Raw genomic sequence first — 16,433 nt, forward strand, 5'->3', positions numbered from 1 at the left:
TTTTCCTTCCAGGAATATGTGAATCATGTTCCTCAGAGGGAATATCCGATATGTTATCCTAAAAATTTTGAGGCTTTTTAACTCTCCATCTGACAAGTTTAACGAGTTATTCGGTCAGGCCTTGCTTTCGAGTAAGGCTATATCCGAATTCATAGTCGTTTCTCAAATCTTAAATCTCGTTTCCAATCTCAAATTTCAGTTTTCAGCTCTCGAATCTTCAACCTCAAATTTCAGTGCTAGTGGCTAATCATCAAACTTGGTCCTTATCATGACTAAGCGAAGGTAAAGACACCTGGCTGTTTGTGATAAAGTGTACTATAGAGAGAAGAGACAGAAGTTAAGCTCGTCTTTAACCTTAACCTCGTCTGTTGTTTAAGCAAGAGTTTAATTTAAAAAAATTATTTGTGTTAATAAAAAATCATCATTAGTAAGTGATTATAAATTTTACATCATATTAAGTTTTATATCATAATACTCACACAACTAACTGTAATAATATTAATCTTTCAATATTGAAAAAGCAATACAATTTATTTTTGTAAACTTATCATTTTGATTAATTTAGTTCTAAATCAAATATTTTATGCATGTATAAATTTTTTTTAGATAATTAAAAAGTTAATAGTAGAATTATTGTATATATTAAAATTTTTAACAACTGTAATAGTAATAATGACTACATACAAAAATTATTTAGTAAGAGTTTTTATTATTAATTTTCTTATTTTTTATGGATTATCAGATTAACATGGAAGATTTAGATGACTTTTTGGAATTTATGGATATGGCAGAAGTTGCACATACAAAAATACCTAAGCGTTATATTCGAGATCACTCAAATCCTTTTGAATTCTTATATAAGGAAGCATTCAAAAAACGTTTCAAATTTAGTAAAGAGAAGCAATTATGTATTATATATTGCCAATTATTGAAGGCAACTTAGCAAAAGATAGTAACAGAGGTTTACCAGTACCACCTGTTTTACAACTTCTTATGGCTCTCCGATTTTATATATGCCACTGGCAACTATCAAATAAATAAAATAAATATTAAAACAAGCATTAATTAAATTTTTATTAGATTTAAAGTAATTCTTAATGAAATTATAAATATCAGGCTGTTACAGGTGACTTAAGAGGTTTCTCGCAACCCACTGTATGCAGATGTATTAAAGCAGTGTCAATAGCATTTGCAGAGAAACTTCATGAATATGTACAATTCCCTAAAACTCTAGAAGATCAACGAAGCAACATCAGAACATTTTATGAAATAGCTGAATTCCCAAACGTTGCTGCTTGCATTGATGGGACCCTGATTAAAATTGCCAATCCTGACAAAGAAATTGGAGAAATTTTTCGCAGTAGAAAAGGCTCATTTTCTTTAAATATTTTGGTAATTTTATACAATTATTTAAATTGCAACGAAAAATATTGTGCACTGTATATATTTTTTTATGTGTTTAGGCTGCTGCAGGACCAAGAGGAGAAATTTTGTATATTGATGTTCGACATCCAGGAAGCACTCATGACAGCACTTGCTTTGATCGCAGTGCCTTAAAACTGTTTTTCATGGAGAACAGGATAAAAGGTATAAATATAAAACAAAAACATTTTAAAGAAAAGTAAAACTGTATGCTGTTTAAAATAATAGATACAATATGATCAGATTACATTATATTACATTCAATTTCAATGTAATCTATTATTTTAAATAGGGTAAAGTTACGTAAAATATGAATGTAATTATCACTTAATTTTTTTATTTTGTAGGTCTGCTTTTGGGTGATAATGGATATAGTTGTCAACCATATTTACTTACACCTGTTTTACGACCACTTAACCAAGCAGAACGTAATTATAACAAAAGTCATAAAAAAAACAAGAAATCTTATAGAAAGGACATTTGGTCGGTGGAAAAGAAAATTTTCTTGTTTAAAAAGGGGACTTTTAAACAAGTTAGATACTTCCATTGCTATCATTTGTGCTACAGCAGTTCTGTGGAACTTGCACATCCACATTAATTGTCCAAATAAAAATGTTTTCGTTGAAGTAGAACCAGAGAATGCAATATATTTAGATGCTGATCCTCCTCGTAATATGAATGGATTAGATTATCGATTGCACTTCATTATTCGACACTTCTCAAGATAATTATTTTATTGAAATATGTGATTAATGCATTAATATATAATCATTATATAAATTGTTTGTTATTTTAATAAGATTTTCAAAAATATTTTTATAAAAATATTTGTAAAACATGGTGATTAAATAAAATAACAATTTGTTATTGTAATTTATAATTTTTATTTATCCAAAATATTAATCATTTATTGAGAAGTATGAAAATAAAATAAACATTTTTAACATAAAACAAAAATGATTAATTACAATTTTATATAAATGTATTACTTTCTTAAAAAATACTTATTGCATAAAGAAATATGATTTTTGTTTATCTCAAAAAGTAATGTAACATGACAAATACAACATTTTATACTAAAAAAGCAGAGAAAAAGATATTTTGTTCTTTCTATAACACTCAATCACTGACTACGTTTATATGGCCTGATTTACGCCAATGTTAACATCAGCGTAAATCGAGTCGTGTAAACATAGTCATTGTTATGTAAAAAATTAGTGAATATTGTCTTATAATGTTATTAATCAATTAAATCAATTTTGTTAATAAATATGAAATAAAATAAAATAAAATAAACATTTTTAACATAAATAAACAAAAATTAACATAAATAAACAAAATAATTTAATATTTTTATATATTACTTTCTTAAAAAGTACTTATTACATGAAAAAAAGAATACGGTTTTGTTTATCTCGAAAAATAAAATGTAACATGACAAATAAAACATTTTGTATTAGAAAGACAGAAAAAAAGATCTTTTGTTCTTTCTATAACACTCATTCATTGTCATGTAAAAGATTAGTAGATATGATTGCTTCTTAATATTATTAATCAACTGAATCAATTTCGTTAATGACTTATATATCTAATATATCACTTTCAATTGCAGTATACTTTGCTGTCCAATATTTAAGTTGTGCTTGCATTGCTTGCATTTCCAATTCTGCAGCAGCTCTCATTTTATCCCAATATTCGCATTCCTTTCGAATAATTCTTAGCTTTTCTATATGCAGCTCTGACTGCTGCTTCGTTGACTCTTCTAATTTCTGTATTCTCAAATCTTGCTCAATTTCTAAACCAGTCGGATATTTCCTCTTTTTATTCGAAGGTTCTGCATAATCTTTTATAAAAATAAAAAAAAAGATAAATTCTATATAAATGAAATAATAATTAGAGAAAAAATATTAACTCAATTTTTAAATAAAATTTGTGTAGAAAATTTCTCACAGAAACACATTAATCATTGAAAGATAGGATAAGTTAAATTATTAAAATAAAATAATACAATTTTAAAAAAGTATTAAATTTTATAAATATTTTTTCCTGTTAAATAAATGTTCTTAAAAAAAAAAAAGATTTTTGAGTTGTTATTAAGTTTCATTAGTCCCTATCTACAATAGGTGTTTTAAGCCCTAAAGTCTTAAGAAATGGACCAATCACAATCAATTATTCTCCTCAAATTTAACTGTGATTGAACAATTTCTTAAGGTTTAGGACTTAAAACACCTATTGTAGACGGGCACTTAAAAGAGTGATATGATAATTCATACCTTTACACTTATTAAGTCGATTCTCATCATTTTTTGGTAAAATATTTTGAAGAACATTCATAGACTTTCGTTGTATACTACTTCCTACAATAGTAAAAAGTAAAATACAAATGTTGCAATATTATTAGTACGAAATTTATCATTTTGAAACAAAATTAATATCATTTTGACCGTTATCATTTTTCAAAAAATAGAATAGACTCGTATCAAATTTCTAATACAAAATATTTTCATAAAATTACGCACATGCATGAATGCCACAAAATTACGCGATCTGTTCATGCATATATAATACCCAGCTTAGATAGCACAACTGATCTTTATGAATTCAAAAAGATCTGTATCTGATTTTTATGACTTCATAAAGATCAGTTGTGCTATCTGGGTATACACACTTACCAGCTGTACTGGACTTAGAAGAATGTCTGTTCAAGGAACTGTCGCTTTCTGATATTTTTGTAATAGTACTCTTGGCACTATTTATGGTTAAACATTTGTTTAACAAGATTTCCTTTGAAACTGCATATATTTTATAAATAAAAATTTTCTTTTTTAATAATCATAGTTCATACTTAAAAAGGAATATACCTTTTTCATTTAAACCAGCATTGGCACTCAAATCACCAGCAAGATAACAAGGTACATGATCATTTTCATTACTACTTTCAGAATAGTTTTCTCTTTCATATTTGTCAAGATCTGCCTTATTTCCTATTTCTTCTTCTTTAAATGTATCTTGGATGTCTTCCATGTTTCCTAATCACCATCATATTTTTTTCAAATTTATAAAAAATGCACTAGTAAAAAATAGCAATTAAATAGAAAAAGAAAAATAATATTACTTTCGATTTCACTTGTACTATCCCATTGATTTTTTAACGTAAAATCAATTGTTGGAACAACACTGCGAACTCTTTCATGTATGTCTTCTTCATCATCATCAATCACTATTGGTGGACCACCACCAGTTTTTAACTGATGCTGTTTCCTTACTGAATCTGATCGTCTACATCTATTATGTAAAAATGTTTCATATAGTATATATGGAGGGGTAAAAGTCATAGTGGCGTAAATCAAATTTTTAAAAATATTGCCTTTAGTGTGTAGATGCAATTTATATATTGTATAGATTGCATCTATGCACATGAACCAATATCTTAAAAAATTTGACTTACATCACTATGGCTCTTACCCGTCCATATAATATTGAATTATATATAATATTAAAGTTATAAAATTTTAAAAATTTGTTGAAAAATAAAAATATTTATTTTATTTTTAACATATTGAAAAGTAAAACCCAAGGGATGCTTTAATATATTTATTTTAAAAATATTATTATAATAAATTTACTCAAAATAAATTTTATAGAGATAATTTTGAATCAATTCTTTACAATATATCTAATGAAAAAGTTGCACAAAATAATGCTGGGTCTACAATGCGAGTCTCACAGTCGCAAGAATGTTCGTAAGAAAGAAAACGACCAATCATAGTGATCAATTTCTTTCGACCGTTCCTGTGACTCTGAAACTCGCATTGTAGACCCAGCATAAGTATTGTTTATGTGATTAATTCATTCATGCGTCATGTATTCTTATTAACCTATCTACATATGGAGGGATAAAAGCCATATAGTGATATAAGTCAAATTTTTTAAAATATTGACTCGTGTGCATAGACGCAATTTATATATTGTATAGATTGCATCTATGCACACGAGTTAATAATTTTAAAAATTTGACTTACACCATACTCTGCTTTTTACTCCTCCATATATAGATATAATAAATTTATAAAATACCTATATTTTAAATTAGTCCAGCATCTCTTTAATTGTGCTTCTGTCCTTACAGAAAAGCCACTGTTTAATGCACTATTTGCATATTGTTCTGTAATAAGTTCCCAAATTGCCTTCTTTTTCTCTACTCTTGGGCCGTCAGTTTTTGGACTCTCCACAATTTCTTTCACATCTTCAATAATTGACAATAATAATATTTTTTCAGTGTCCGTAAATTTTGGCGTAGACTTTTTCGCTAATTCGTTTACCTAAAGTATAAATTTTATTAATTATTACAATCTATAAAATTAGAATCAAAGCAAAGAAATCTATATTCTTTGATTGAAGGTTATGTATCATTGTTTATACCTTATTATAAATCTCCATTATACCAATCAGGTACGACAGCCAAGATAATTAAAGATAATTAAAGATTTATCGCGAATGATTGTGAATACTTTTGCAGCTATGATCTTCAACTTTTCAAAATTATTTGAGATTTTAATACTCAGGTGTCTCCACTCTCGCTTAGTCATGAAGGACTGAATTTAATGATTAGCCACTAGCACTGAAATTTGAGGTTGAAGATTCGAGAGCTGAAAACTGAAATTTGAGATTGGAAACGAGATTTAAGATTTGAGAAACGACTATGAATTCGGGCCTGAGAGAGAAATATTCAAAATTAAAAAAAGAACAAGATTTAAAAAGTGGGAGTGCAGCTTGTATTGCAAGAAAATCTACACTTTTATCTGAATTGTCTTTTCTAGATGTATACATTCAAAGAAGACGGTTACTATCTTTTATATTAATGTGTGTGTGTGTGTGTGTGTGTGTGTGTGTGTGTGTGTGTGTGTGTGTGTGTGTATGTGTGTGTGAAATCTGTTATGTAGAAGTAGCAAAATTAATACTATTTCTCTAATTGATTTAATTTTCTTTAATTTGTTATAGAACTTTAACGAACATGAGAGGAAATGATGGAAGAATGTCTGCTTTTTCATCTAATAAGAATGTAGTTGAATGTCCATCAGAAACAAATTACGCAGAAAGTACACAGAATAAAAGAAATTATAAAGAACTTTCAAGCCAAGATGATATCGAAAATTGTTTGCCTGGGTGCAATGAAACACCATCCAAAATATTTAAGTGTGCTACTTTGAAAAAAAATTGTGATAATAATGACGTTTCTCGCTTAACTGATGCAGCTATTAATATTGCTAAGCACTTAACGACTAATTCAAAAACTGAAGACGTTGGTTCTACATCTGCAGACCAAGCTTTTGCACAATTTATTGTTCTCACTCTACAAAACATGCAAGATCCGGAACGCAATATAAGGCGAAACAAAATATTTCATGTTTTGACAGCACCACTGGAGCAATTAATGTAATCAGATTTTTCATTTTTCCAGATATTAACGTCTTTCAAACTAAATTCGTTTTGTTGTATGTTACATTTTTATTATATCCAAAAGTATAGTTTTTTTCTTAATTATTTTATGTTCAATTGTAACCAAAGACGGTTTTTAAGTTTTTATTAAAAAAATATAAATGTTCATACGATAAATACTACTATATATAAACGAGTGCGAAAATTTTGTTTTGTTATAAAAATGTTCCAAATTTAGTTTTTACTATACAATAAGTATGTAAAATATACATTTTTTTTATATAAAAGTATATACTTTTTAAGTTTAGCTTTATAACAAAACTGTGATATAAAGTATATTTTTCAATAAAAGCTTATGCATATTAACATAATTGTGTATTTAAAAAAACAAAAAATATAAATATTTGGTAATTTCTTCGGTGTATAACTCTCGGTGTAAAATTCTCCACATGCCAGAAGTTATTAATATTTGCGTTCGATAATGACAAGATATTTTTGATCAAGTTCATTGAAGATGTCTTCTTTGTTGTCAGTCCTGCGTACAATCAATTAAAAATTTATTGTTACAAAAATTGAATACATTATCTTCATTATCTTTTATTAAAAACTAAATTAAAACTAAAATACTACTTATATTTATTAATTTATTTGTAAATGATATTTTATATTCAGCCAAATACGATTCTCTTTAAAATCAAGACTGATCATTACAGTACTTTTACATACAGCTATAAAGAAAATATGAAGATTATAAATATAATACATTGCCAAGATATCTCTGTGTTTACGTTTTCTCGCTCTCTCTTCCTCTTTTATTTACAATTTTTAATTTACCTGGTCTGTATCTAAAGTAGCACTTATGGAATTATTAGTTGGTACAATTAAAAATTCATCCTTCTTTTTTCTTTATATTCAAATATCCATAGCATTCTATATATATTTAATTATAATCACAGTTCTACATTTCTTTGTTTCAGACATCACTGTCACAAGAATTACTGGAATTATTGTACCCGAGATTAATTTTGGATTAAAATATCAATCTAAACCTGCAAAAATTGTTAATTATAAGTGTTTGTATATATAGTAATTTTAATTTTAGTGTAGTTATAAACCACGATATGTACTTCAGATAATATACCTTTGATATTGATCCTGATGAATTTTATTCACCGTAAGTACCTCTAGTTATATAGTCATATTGGAAGTTTACTTCTCCAACCGGAGAAACGAAATAATCACATAAAATATCTCGTTGAGTGACTGCTGGTGTATTTGCTTGCTCATCTTCAACCATTACAGGGGACCAACATGTATCGGTTCCATCAATTTCTCGACTATATGCTTTCCCAGCAAACGCAAAAGGATTAAAAGATATTAAAATTTTTTAATACCTTTGAATCCCTTTTTTGGCGGAATTAGATGAAATTAGATGGGATTCGAAATGAGATGGTCCAATCCCATGGAATCCAAAAAAGAAATTTTAAATTCCATCCACTCCTATGGAATCCGTAAAGGTTATGGAATTGCATGGCATTAGATAGTTTAGGAAACGTCTCGCGCCTCCGTTGGGCGACCAAGCGCCGTTGTTCGTCGGTAAGCTTTTGTGTATGCCTAAGGGCATTACACGCACTACTGCCGACGGGCAATTAGCCCGAAAATGAGATTTGTAAGATCTGTCAGGCACCGTAGGGGGTCCCTTTACATAGCGGTCGAGACGAAACTTTGAACTCGAGAAGATGCCCCGGCGATGCGACGCCTAGCGGCGTCGACGCGAATTGCCGGTAATGCAGATACCGCGCGGGCGTGTACTATTATTGGCGCGTACCGCCACAAAGTTCAACACGGACACTTTTTAATCCCTATCCTGGCATTCAATGGTATTCATTTTATTGTCAGAATAGACGAAATTCAATGGAATTCAATACGGAAATTTTTAATTCCTAGTTTGGCGTTCAATGGTATTCATTTCGTTAACGGAATCAATGGTATTCAATGGAGTTCATCAAGAAACTTTCCAATCCCTAACCTGGCATTCAGTGGTATTCATTTCGTTAACGGAATCAATGGTATTCAATGGAATTCATCACGAAACTTTCCAATCCCTAACCTGGCATTCAGTGGTATAATATTTTTGTGTTGGAATTGGATGGGATTCAAAAAAGACAAATTCTTTCCAAAATAAGGAATTCCATGATATTGAAACTATTTCAATTCCTTTTTTGGACAGAATGGAATTCGGAAAGTCCTTAATTGAATTCCTGGCAATCCTGTTTTAATTCTTTTCAATCTTTTTTCGTTTGCTGGGTTAGCACCATCCTTTTGCTCTTCATACATCAAATAGTTGTGTAGACATACTGATGCCAACGTTACTTTGTCTGCTGTTTTTGGCAGCATACAAATATATTTATGGAATATTTGCCACCGATTTGCTAGAATGCCGAAGGCAGTTTCAATTGTGCGTCTAGCTCTAGAGTGTCTGTAGTTAAAAATTCTTTGTGCAATCCCTGCTAAAAATGACCGATTAAATCCGATTGGTTCCGTATTAAATTTGGTGAAATTGAATCGGAATGAATGCATTTTAAATCCGGTTAATCGGATGCCCGATTGGAAGTGAATCGGTTCTAATAACAAATCAATCGGAATCGTATTTAATTCGGCATTTCCGGATTGATCTGAATCCCTCGTTATTAGTTTCAATCGTATTAATGTACATCCATTTTAATCGGATGAATAAAGTGAGCACATGAATCGTGTTGAATCCGCATCAATCGTAAAATTTTAATACAACACCAAAATCGGATTTAATGCGATATTTCCGGATTCATCTAAATCCGACTGAATCGGTTTTAATCGTATTAATGCCAATCCATTTTAATCAGGTGAATAAAGTGACCACATGCATCGTATTGAATTCGCATCAATCGTAAAATTTTAATACAACACCGTAATCGGATTTAATGCAATATTTCCGGATTTATCCGAATCCGACTGAATCGGTTTCAATTGTATTAATACTAATCCATTTTAATCGGGTAAATAAAATGACCACATGAATCGTATTGAATCCGCATCAATCGTGAAATTTTAATACAACACCGGAATCGGATTTAATACGATATTTCCGGATTCATCTGAATTCTACTCAATCGGTTTTAATCGTATCTGCGCTTAATCCATTTAAATTGGGGAAAGTAGCTATGTGAATCGGATTAAATCCGCTTTAATCATTAAAATTGTATATAACACATAATTTTTACGTAATAGAGTTCTTACTACAAGATTTTCTTTTGATAAAATCATGAGTTCTATATTTGCAAAACTGTAAAATGTTTTTATTTAACCCTTCGAGAACACACAGGGTCTATTTAACCTTTTTTTCTTTTTTTTTGCCAGAAAACATTTTAGCCAAAAATATTAAACATAAAAAAATAAATTTTTTTTTGTAAAAAAACTTTTTTTTTTTTCAAAAGAACACACTGGGTCAATCTGACCCTACACACACACTTTGATCGTCCACCATTTTAAATTGACGAGTGCGATCAACTTGAAAAAATTCCCAGATGTACTTGGAACATTGTTAATCAATTGAAATAAATAAAAAGTGCCGTTGAAATTATTTACATATTTAAAAAAATTAAAAAAAAACAAATTTTTTAAAATTCTTTTTGAATTTTTTAAAATATGTAAATAATTCCAATAACACTTTTTATTTATATCAATTTATTTAACAATGTTCCAAGTACATCTGGGAATTTTTTCAAGCTAATCGCACTCGTCAATTTAAAATGGTGGACGATCAAAGTGTGTATGTAGGGTCAGATTGACCCAGTGTTCTCCGTGAATGAAAAAAAGAGTGTTTTCTTAAAGGGTTAAATAAATACTCCCTCTCGTGGCGTGCCACCTTGACGTGGTGAGAAGGCTCCTTGTACCAATGATCCACTGAGACAGTACCTTCAGTCAAACTGGAGGGAGGTCTTGGTGAGGAGGTACAGGGTCTAAGAGCATGCCGTGCCTCCGGACCTTGACTGGTCAGGATCTGGCTGGTCAGGGTTTGGGGGCACAAGAGGGTCCGGCGCCTCTGTCAGGGAAGAAATTCCCTGACTCAAAAGCGTCGGTAAGGGAAGGCGACCCCGACTTCAAACGCCCGGTCGGCCGGGACCGTGAGGGAGAGGTTTCCACTTCTCCCACCGGCCTAGAGGAAGGAAAACCTCGACAAAAAACCACGGGGATTGGGGGGCTCCCTCTCGGCCATTGCACGCCGGTGCTCCGGCAGGCTCGGGGGGGAGACTGGTTCCATGGGGAGAGAGGTGGGATGGGTGATACCCTGCCTCCCTCTGGGCCGATGGCGGTCGTCGGATCTCTCGGGCAATGGCCCGGTCCGGCTGCCGTCCGGCCCGGAGGGTGGTGGGATTCTTCCCGCCCCACGTCACCCCACTCCCGGGGTTGGGCCATGCACCTATTGCACGCCGGTGCTCCGGCAGGGTGTATGGCCTGGGGTCTTTTTCCCTCTTTCGGGGTGGGGTAGAGTCGACCGTGCTCCCTTGGTCGGGGGGTCAAAAGGCCTGCGCCCCGCCTTGGCGGGAGCGCGGCAGTCCGGGGCAACCTGGGCTGTTGCGCTGCGGGTCTGGATCGCCCTTCCAATGGGAGTACGAAGATCCCCTCTCCTAGGAGAGGAGATAACCGCCTCTCATCCGCCCAGTACGTGGTGCTGGGTTGGGTGGGGGGTAGGCCCGCATCAGGGGATTGCACACCAGGGATGTGATCCCACGGTTCCCCTGGTGCGGAGGGCAGTCCCGAGCCGCTCCGACGTATTCGGAGGCCGGGGTCGGGCTGCCTGGGTGGGAGACCCGTCGGGCCGCTGGGACATATTCTCAGGTCGGGACCGGCGGGTGTCACCGGACGTATGGGCCGGTGACGAGTACGGAGCCCGTTAAGTCGGCGGTGGCGTGGGTGCTCCGGTGTTCCCGTTTCGTGCGTGGCGGGGACCGGGATCGAGCTTGCTTCGGCCGGGGCTGGGATCGAGGTTTCTCGGCCGGCCACCCCCCGTTGCGCGCGGGCGGGGGTGGCGAGGTGCTCGCGTCGGCGTCAATCGGCGGGCGGTGCCTCAGGGGTCGGGGGCGGTCTCTGGGGGTCCCTAGGGGCCTTCGGGGGGCGCTCTCGATACGGGTGTGGCGAGCCCGGGGATACCCGAGGGCTCGGGCAGGCTGGGCTCGTGAGGCAGGAGAAGCCAACCAGCCTAGGGGAAGGACACCCCGAAAATAAACCAACGAAAAACTTATGGGAAATGTTCTCTAAGGATAAAACGTTTACCGGCTCAGGGGATTCGGACCCCCAGGACCCGGCGGAGGGGGAATACAGTCCCAGTTTCCCTCCGTCGTCAACAAACGATGGGCTCGATAATATAACAGAGGCGAGCGCAATGAGCGCAACGAGGAGCAACTTTGCCATCCCGGGCTCAGGCGCGGCAGATGTCAAGAGTGTCAAGCAGATGAGGGAAATGGAGAGACTTAGCCGTGAGAGGCTAAGGAGAAAGGGACCGAGGTCAAGATCAAGGTCAAGGTCAAGGGAAAAATACGGTCAGCTTACCCAAGAGGAGGATGACGACGATGAGGAATTGTCATCGCCATCCCAGGAGAAGGAGAAGAAGAAGAGGGAAGAGGATGACAGAGGGTCGGGATCCGATGAGGACAAAGTAACCTTCGTCGCCTCTTATATCGAACAGGCGCCACAAGCCGAAAGACAGAAATTCCCAGAGGTAAAAACCAGAGCTGTTCTGGGTGATACCCAGGAAAAGCTCGCTGAGATATTGGGAGAAAACTACCCACAAGTAGGGATGGACAAAGAGGAGAAAGGACGGGGTAGAAAGGCGGAGACAGGCGAGCAGTATATTAAACGCCTGAACAAGGCCAAAGATGCACTGCTGGCTGAAGCGGAGATACTGAGGGCTCTGCGCGCGGGAATGGCACCGAATTCCCTATCAAATAACAGAAGGGTGATCGAAAAGGAAATGGAAGAGGAGCTGAGCAACGCACCGACGGAGACACTCCCATCGAGGATACTGGAAGCTGTCAACAACGTCGATATGGTTGCTCAAAAATCCAAAAACCTGCAAGGACCTTATAAAGGGATGCTAAATAGATCGGCAGCAACAGTGAAAGTCGCGGTATCATACTTACTGCAAAGAAAAGACAGTGGACTGAAACCGCATGAGAGGGACGCCGAGTTGGATAGGCTCCGTCAAAAGAACGCGGAGCAGGAGAATGAAATTAAGAGCTTGAGGCAACTCGAGCTCCAACACGAAGCGCTGAGACGGGAGCTCGAAGAACAAAAGGAGCAAATGAGCCGCCTACAAGAGGCGGTCCAAGGGAAGACAGAGGTACAAGATGAAGGCAAGGAGAATAGAGGAGCCAAAAGGAAGAAGGTCAATCAATTTCCCTCCTCGGAAGAGGAGGACAACGGGCCTTCCAGGAGGGAGAAGGGAAGGGGCAAGAACGGGCCCGACAAGGACACCCAACGCCAAGGAATGGAAGAAATGGAAATCGTCGGAGAGGAGGAAACGACGGTAACAAGGAAGGATGAGATCAGGAGGGAAATAGAGATGGAGGGCATGCCGGCGGCAATTCGCCCCTCGATACAGGGAAAGCGGATGACGCTAGACCCTGAAGTGCCCCCGACAGCAGCGCTGGCAGCAGTATACGAGGAGGAACCAAAAATGACCTTAGCTGGCATACAGACACGCCTGGCCGAAATGTTAGTCAAGTGTGTCAATGAGGAGGTAAATGCAATGGGAAAGAATCTCTTGAAGACCGTACAAGAGAGACTCCCACAAGCTCCTGGAAAGAATAGGGGCGAGGAGGAACCTCTCCCTCAGAGGACAAGAAAGAAGAACAAGAAAGGAGGGAAACGCGAAAAGGTCGCGAAGAAGAACCCTACCAAAGAAACAAATAAGGAGGTACCAAGAGCTGGGACACAAAACCACATGGCCGTGGTCCCATTTTCATCAACTCAGAAGAGGGCCAGTCAGATGGAGGGGGACACATGGTCGCAGGTGATTGGGAGAAGGGAGAAAGCTGCTGCAAGAAAGGAAAGGCAGCGACAGGAGAAGAAAACTGCTGCTCCGGCTCCCACCAAGCAGCAGCAACAGAAGCAACCAAGGAGGAGAGAACCAAAGACCTCCGCGATCACACTGACGTGTCCTAAAGAAACGTATGCGGAGAACATGAGGACTGTTAAGCAGGCAATCAATCCCATAGATTTGGGAATCGATAAGCCTTTAAATACGAGGAGGACAGCGACGGGTGCTCTGTGCATCGAACTGTCGGGACAAGGGAGCGCCGAAAAGGCGGACGCACTGGCAGCAAGGATGCACGAGGTGCTCATCGGAAAAGAGGGGGTTAGGGTGGCCCGCCCGATGATAACGGCGGATGTCCGGCTGTCGGGTTTCGACGAATCAGTGACAGCAGAAGAGATGGTACGGACGTTGGCGGAGACCACCGGGACCCATCCGTGCGGTATCACTGTGGGGCCGATAAATCTGGGCCCGAGAGGTATGGGCACGACGGTTGTAAAGTGCCCGGTGAAAGCGGCTAACCTATTAGCAAAGAAGGGCAGGGTAGCGCTGGGGTGGACACGAGCCAAGGTAGAAGTGCTCACGAAGCGTCCGCTCCAGTGCTATCGATGCCTGGAGTTGGGCCACACAAGGGCTGTGTGTCGCAACGAAGCGGACCGTACCGGCGCTTGCTACCGGTGCGGAGGACAAGGGCACGTGGCGCGCGGGTGCGGGGCACCAGTGCACTGCCCAGTGTGCGCAAGTAAGGGCAGGCCGGCCGACCATAAGGTGGGTGGCAAAGCCTGTCCCGGGGGAGGACGGATAAACGCGCCCCCAAAGGAAAGGGGAGGACAACCGGCTCCCAAAACACAGGAAGCTGGTGCTAAAGAAGGAGGGAAGAAGAAAGGAGCGAAGCCGAAAGTAGCCTCGATTGAATGGGCTACCGGTTACGAAAGTAAGGGGAACGTACTAAATGTGACGGTCCCCAAGGGGCAGGAAAAGATGGGGAAACCCATCGCCGCCAAGGAAAAGGCGAAGGAGGACAAGGTGGGAAAGATGGGGCCCACAGTGAGTCCAGAAAGAATGGACGTAACAGAGGAGGATGCCCACGTAATAGATACGGAGGCAGGGCAAGAGGAGCCTGAGGCGGGCTATATGTAGTCCCCCTAAAGTCATGCCCCTTAAAGTAATACAAGCCAACTTGAACCACACCCGCGCCGCACAGGATCTTTTTATCCACACAATGGCGGAAAGCGGGTGTGGCCTTGGCGTGATCGCGGAGCCTTACAGGGTCCCAACAGCCCATCCATGTTGGGCCCAAGATAAAGGGGGTTTGACCGCGATTACGTGGAGAAACCTGAAGGAATCCCCTCCGTGCAGAAAGTTAGAAGCTGGAGTGGGATTCGTAGCGATGCAATGGGGGCTCATCTCCGTGGTGAGCGTGTATGCCCCCCCGAGATGGGATCGGACCAGATTCGGACGCGCGCTGTATGAGCTGGATGCGTGCGTCCGACGTCAGCTTCCTGGCCGGGTCCTGGTGGCTGGGGACTTCAACGCGAAGTCCGCGTTGTGGGGTTCCTTGGCCACCAACTGGAGGGGCAGCGCAGTTGAGGCGTGGGCGGCGGGTCTTGGCCTGTGTTTGTTAAATACGGGCCGGGAGAGCACATACGAGAGCCGTCGGGGGACCTCGATAATCGATTTGTCGTGGGCGAACCCCCTGGCGGCTCGTGAGATAAGTGGGTGGAGAGTGGCCACGGACCGGGAGAGTCTCTCCGATCATCTGCACATATAGATGACGGTCCGAGCCGCCCCTCCGGAACTGCTTGCCCCCCGCCATACGAGGGAAAGAGCCACGCGGAAATGGGCCCTCAAAAAGCTGGACCAGGATTTGATGGAGGCCGCAATCCTGGTACAAACATGGGGTGAGGAGAGCGTCGACGCCGGAGAGATAGGGGAGGTGGACGCGGAGACCGACAGTCTGGTCACAAACATGTCGCGGATCTGCGACGTGGCTATGCCCCGCGTCCGAAGACTCCCCCCCAGGCGCGCCGCCTACTGGTGGACGGAGGAAATCGCGAGCCTGCGACGCTCCTCCATCCGTCACGGGAGGACATACCGGCGGGCACGCGCCGGTAGACGCGGCGTGAGTGTAGAGGAGGCGGAAGAGGCTTGGCGTACTGCCCGCCAGGACCTCGCCCGAGCCATCTTTGCGGCCAAGGATGCGGCCTGGAAGGAGCTCGTTGCGAGCGTAGAAGAGGATCCATGGGGACGCCCATATAAATTGGTCAAAAATAAACTGAGACCATGGGCGCCCCCACTCATGGAAAGTTTGGACCCCCAGTTCGTCGATCGAGTGGTGAGCACACTGTTCCCAATCGGGGACGGAGGAGAGGTGCGGTTCCCAGGAATACCACGATGGGAATGGAACGATGTGCTGGAGGTCACGGGGGAGGAGCTCGCGAGGGCGCTCCGCAGGGTCAGGAGAGGTAAAGCTCCGGGCCCTGATGGAATACCGGGCCGC

At 39.4% G+C, this 16,433-nt stretch overlaps 2 protein-coding genes across 5 annotated transcripts in view; one reads left to right on the forward strand and one right to left on the reverse strand.

Annotated features, from left to right (window-relative positions):
* The window catches only part of LOC143908348 (uncharacterized), a 256,163-nt gene that overhangs the window by 16,460 nt on the left and 223,270 nt on the right, over positions 1-16,433 (forward strand). The window lies entirely within an intron of this gene.
* On the reverse strand, positions 2,426-10,414 carry LOC143908346 (uncharacterized). Of its 4 annotated transcripts, XM_077425975.1 has the most exons (10): positions 8,256-10,414; positions 8,003-8,148; positions 7,696-7,910; positions 5,845-7,396; positions 5,500-5,744; positions 4,538-4,707; positions 4,284-4,451; positions 4,095-4,214; positions 3,696-3,779; positions 2,426-3,265 (listed from the first exon to the last, which is right to left on the reverse strand). In XM_077425975.1, exons 4-10 carry the CDS (start codon positions 5,860-5,862, stop codon positions 3,003-3,005), a joined length of 1,068 nt encoding a protein of 355 aa, XP_077282101.1. In that variant the 5' UTR covers positions 5,863-7,396; positions 7,696-7,910; positions 8,003-8,148; positions 8,256-10,414; the 3' UTR covers positions 2,426-3,002. The 4 variants fall into 4 exon arrangements, with proteins under 4 accessions (XP_077282101.1, XP_077282098.1, XP_077282099.1 ...); XM_077425972.1 differs by having other exon boundaries at positions 8,003-10,414; XM_077425973.1 differs by having other exon boundaries at positions 5,845-7,589; positions 8,003-10,414.

Source organism: Temnothorax americanus, unplaced genomic scaffold (assembly GCF_048541705.1).
Source record: "Temnothorax americanus isolate GAGA-0224 unplaced genomic scaffold, ASM4854170v1 Scaffold92, whole genome shotgun sequence".
Classification (NCBI taxonomy): domain Eukaryota; kingdom Metazoa; phylum Arthropoda; class Insecta; order Hymenoptera; family Formicidae; genus Temnothorax; species Temnothorax americanus.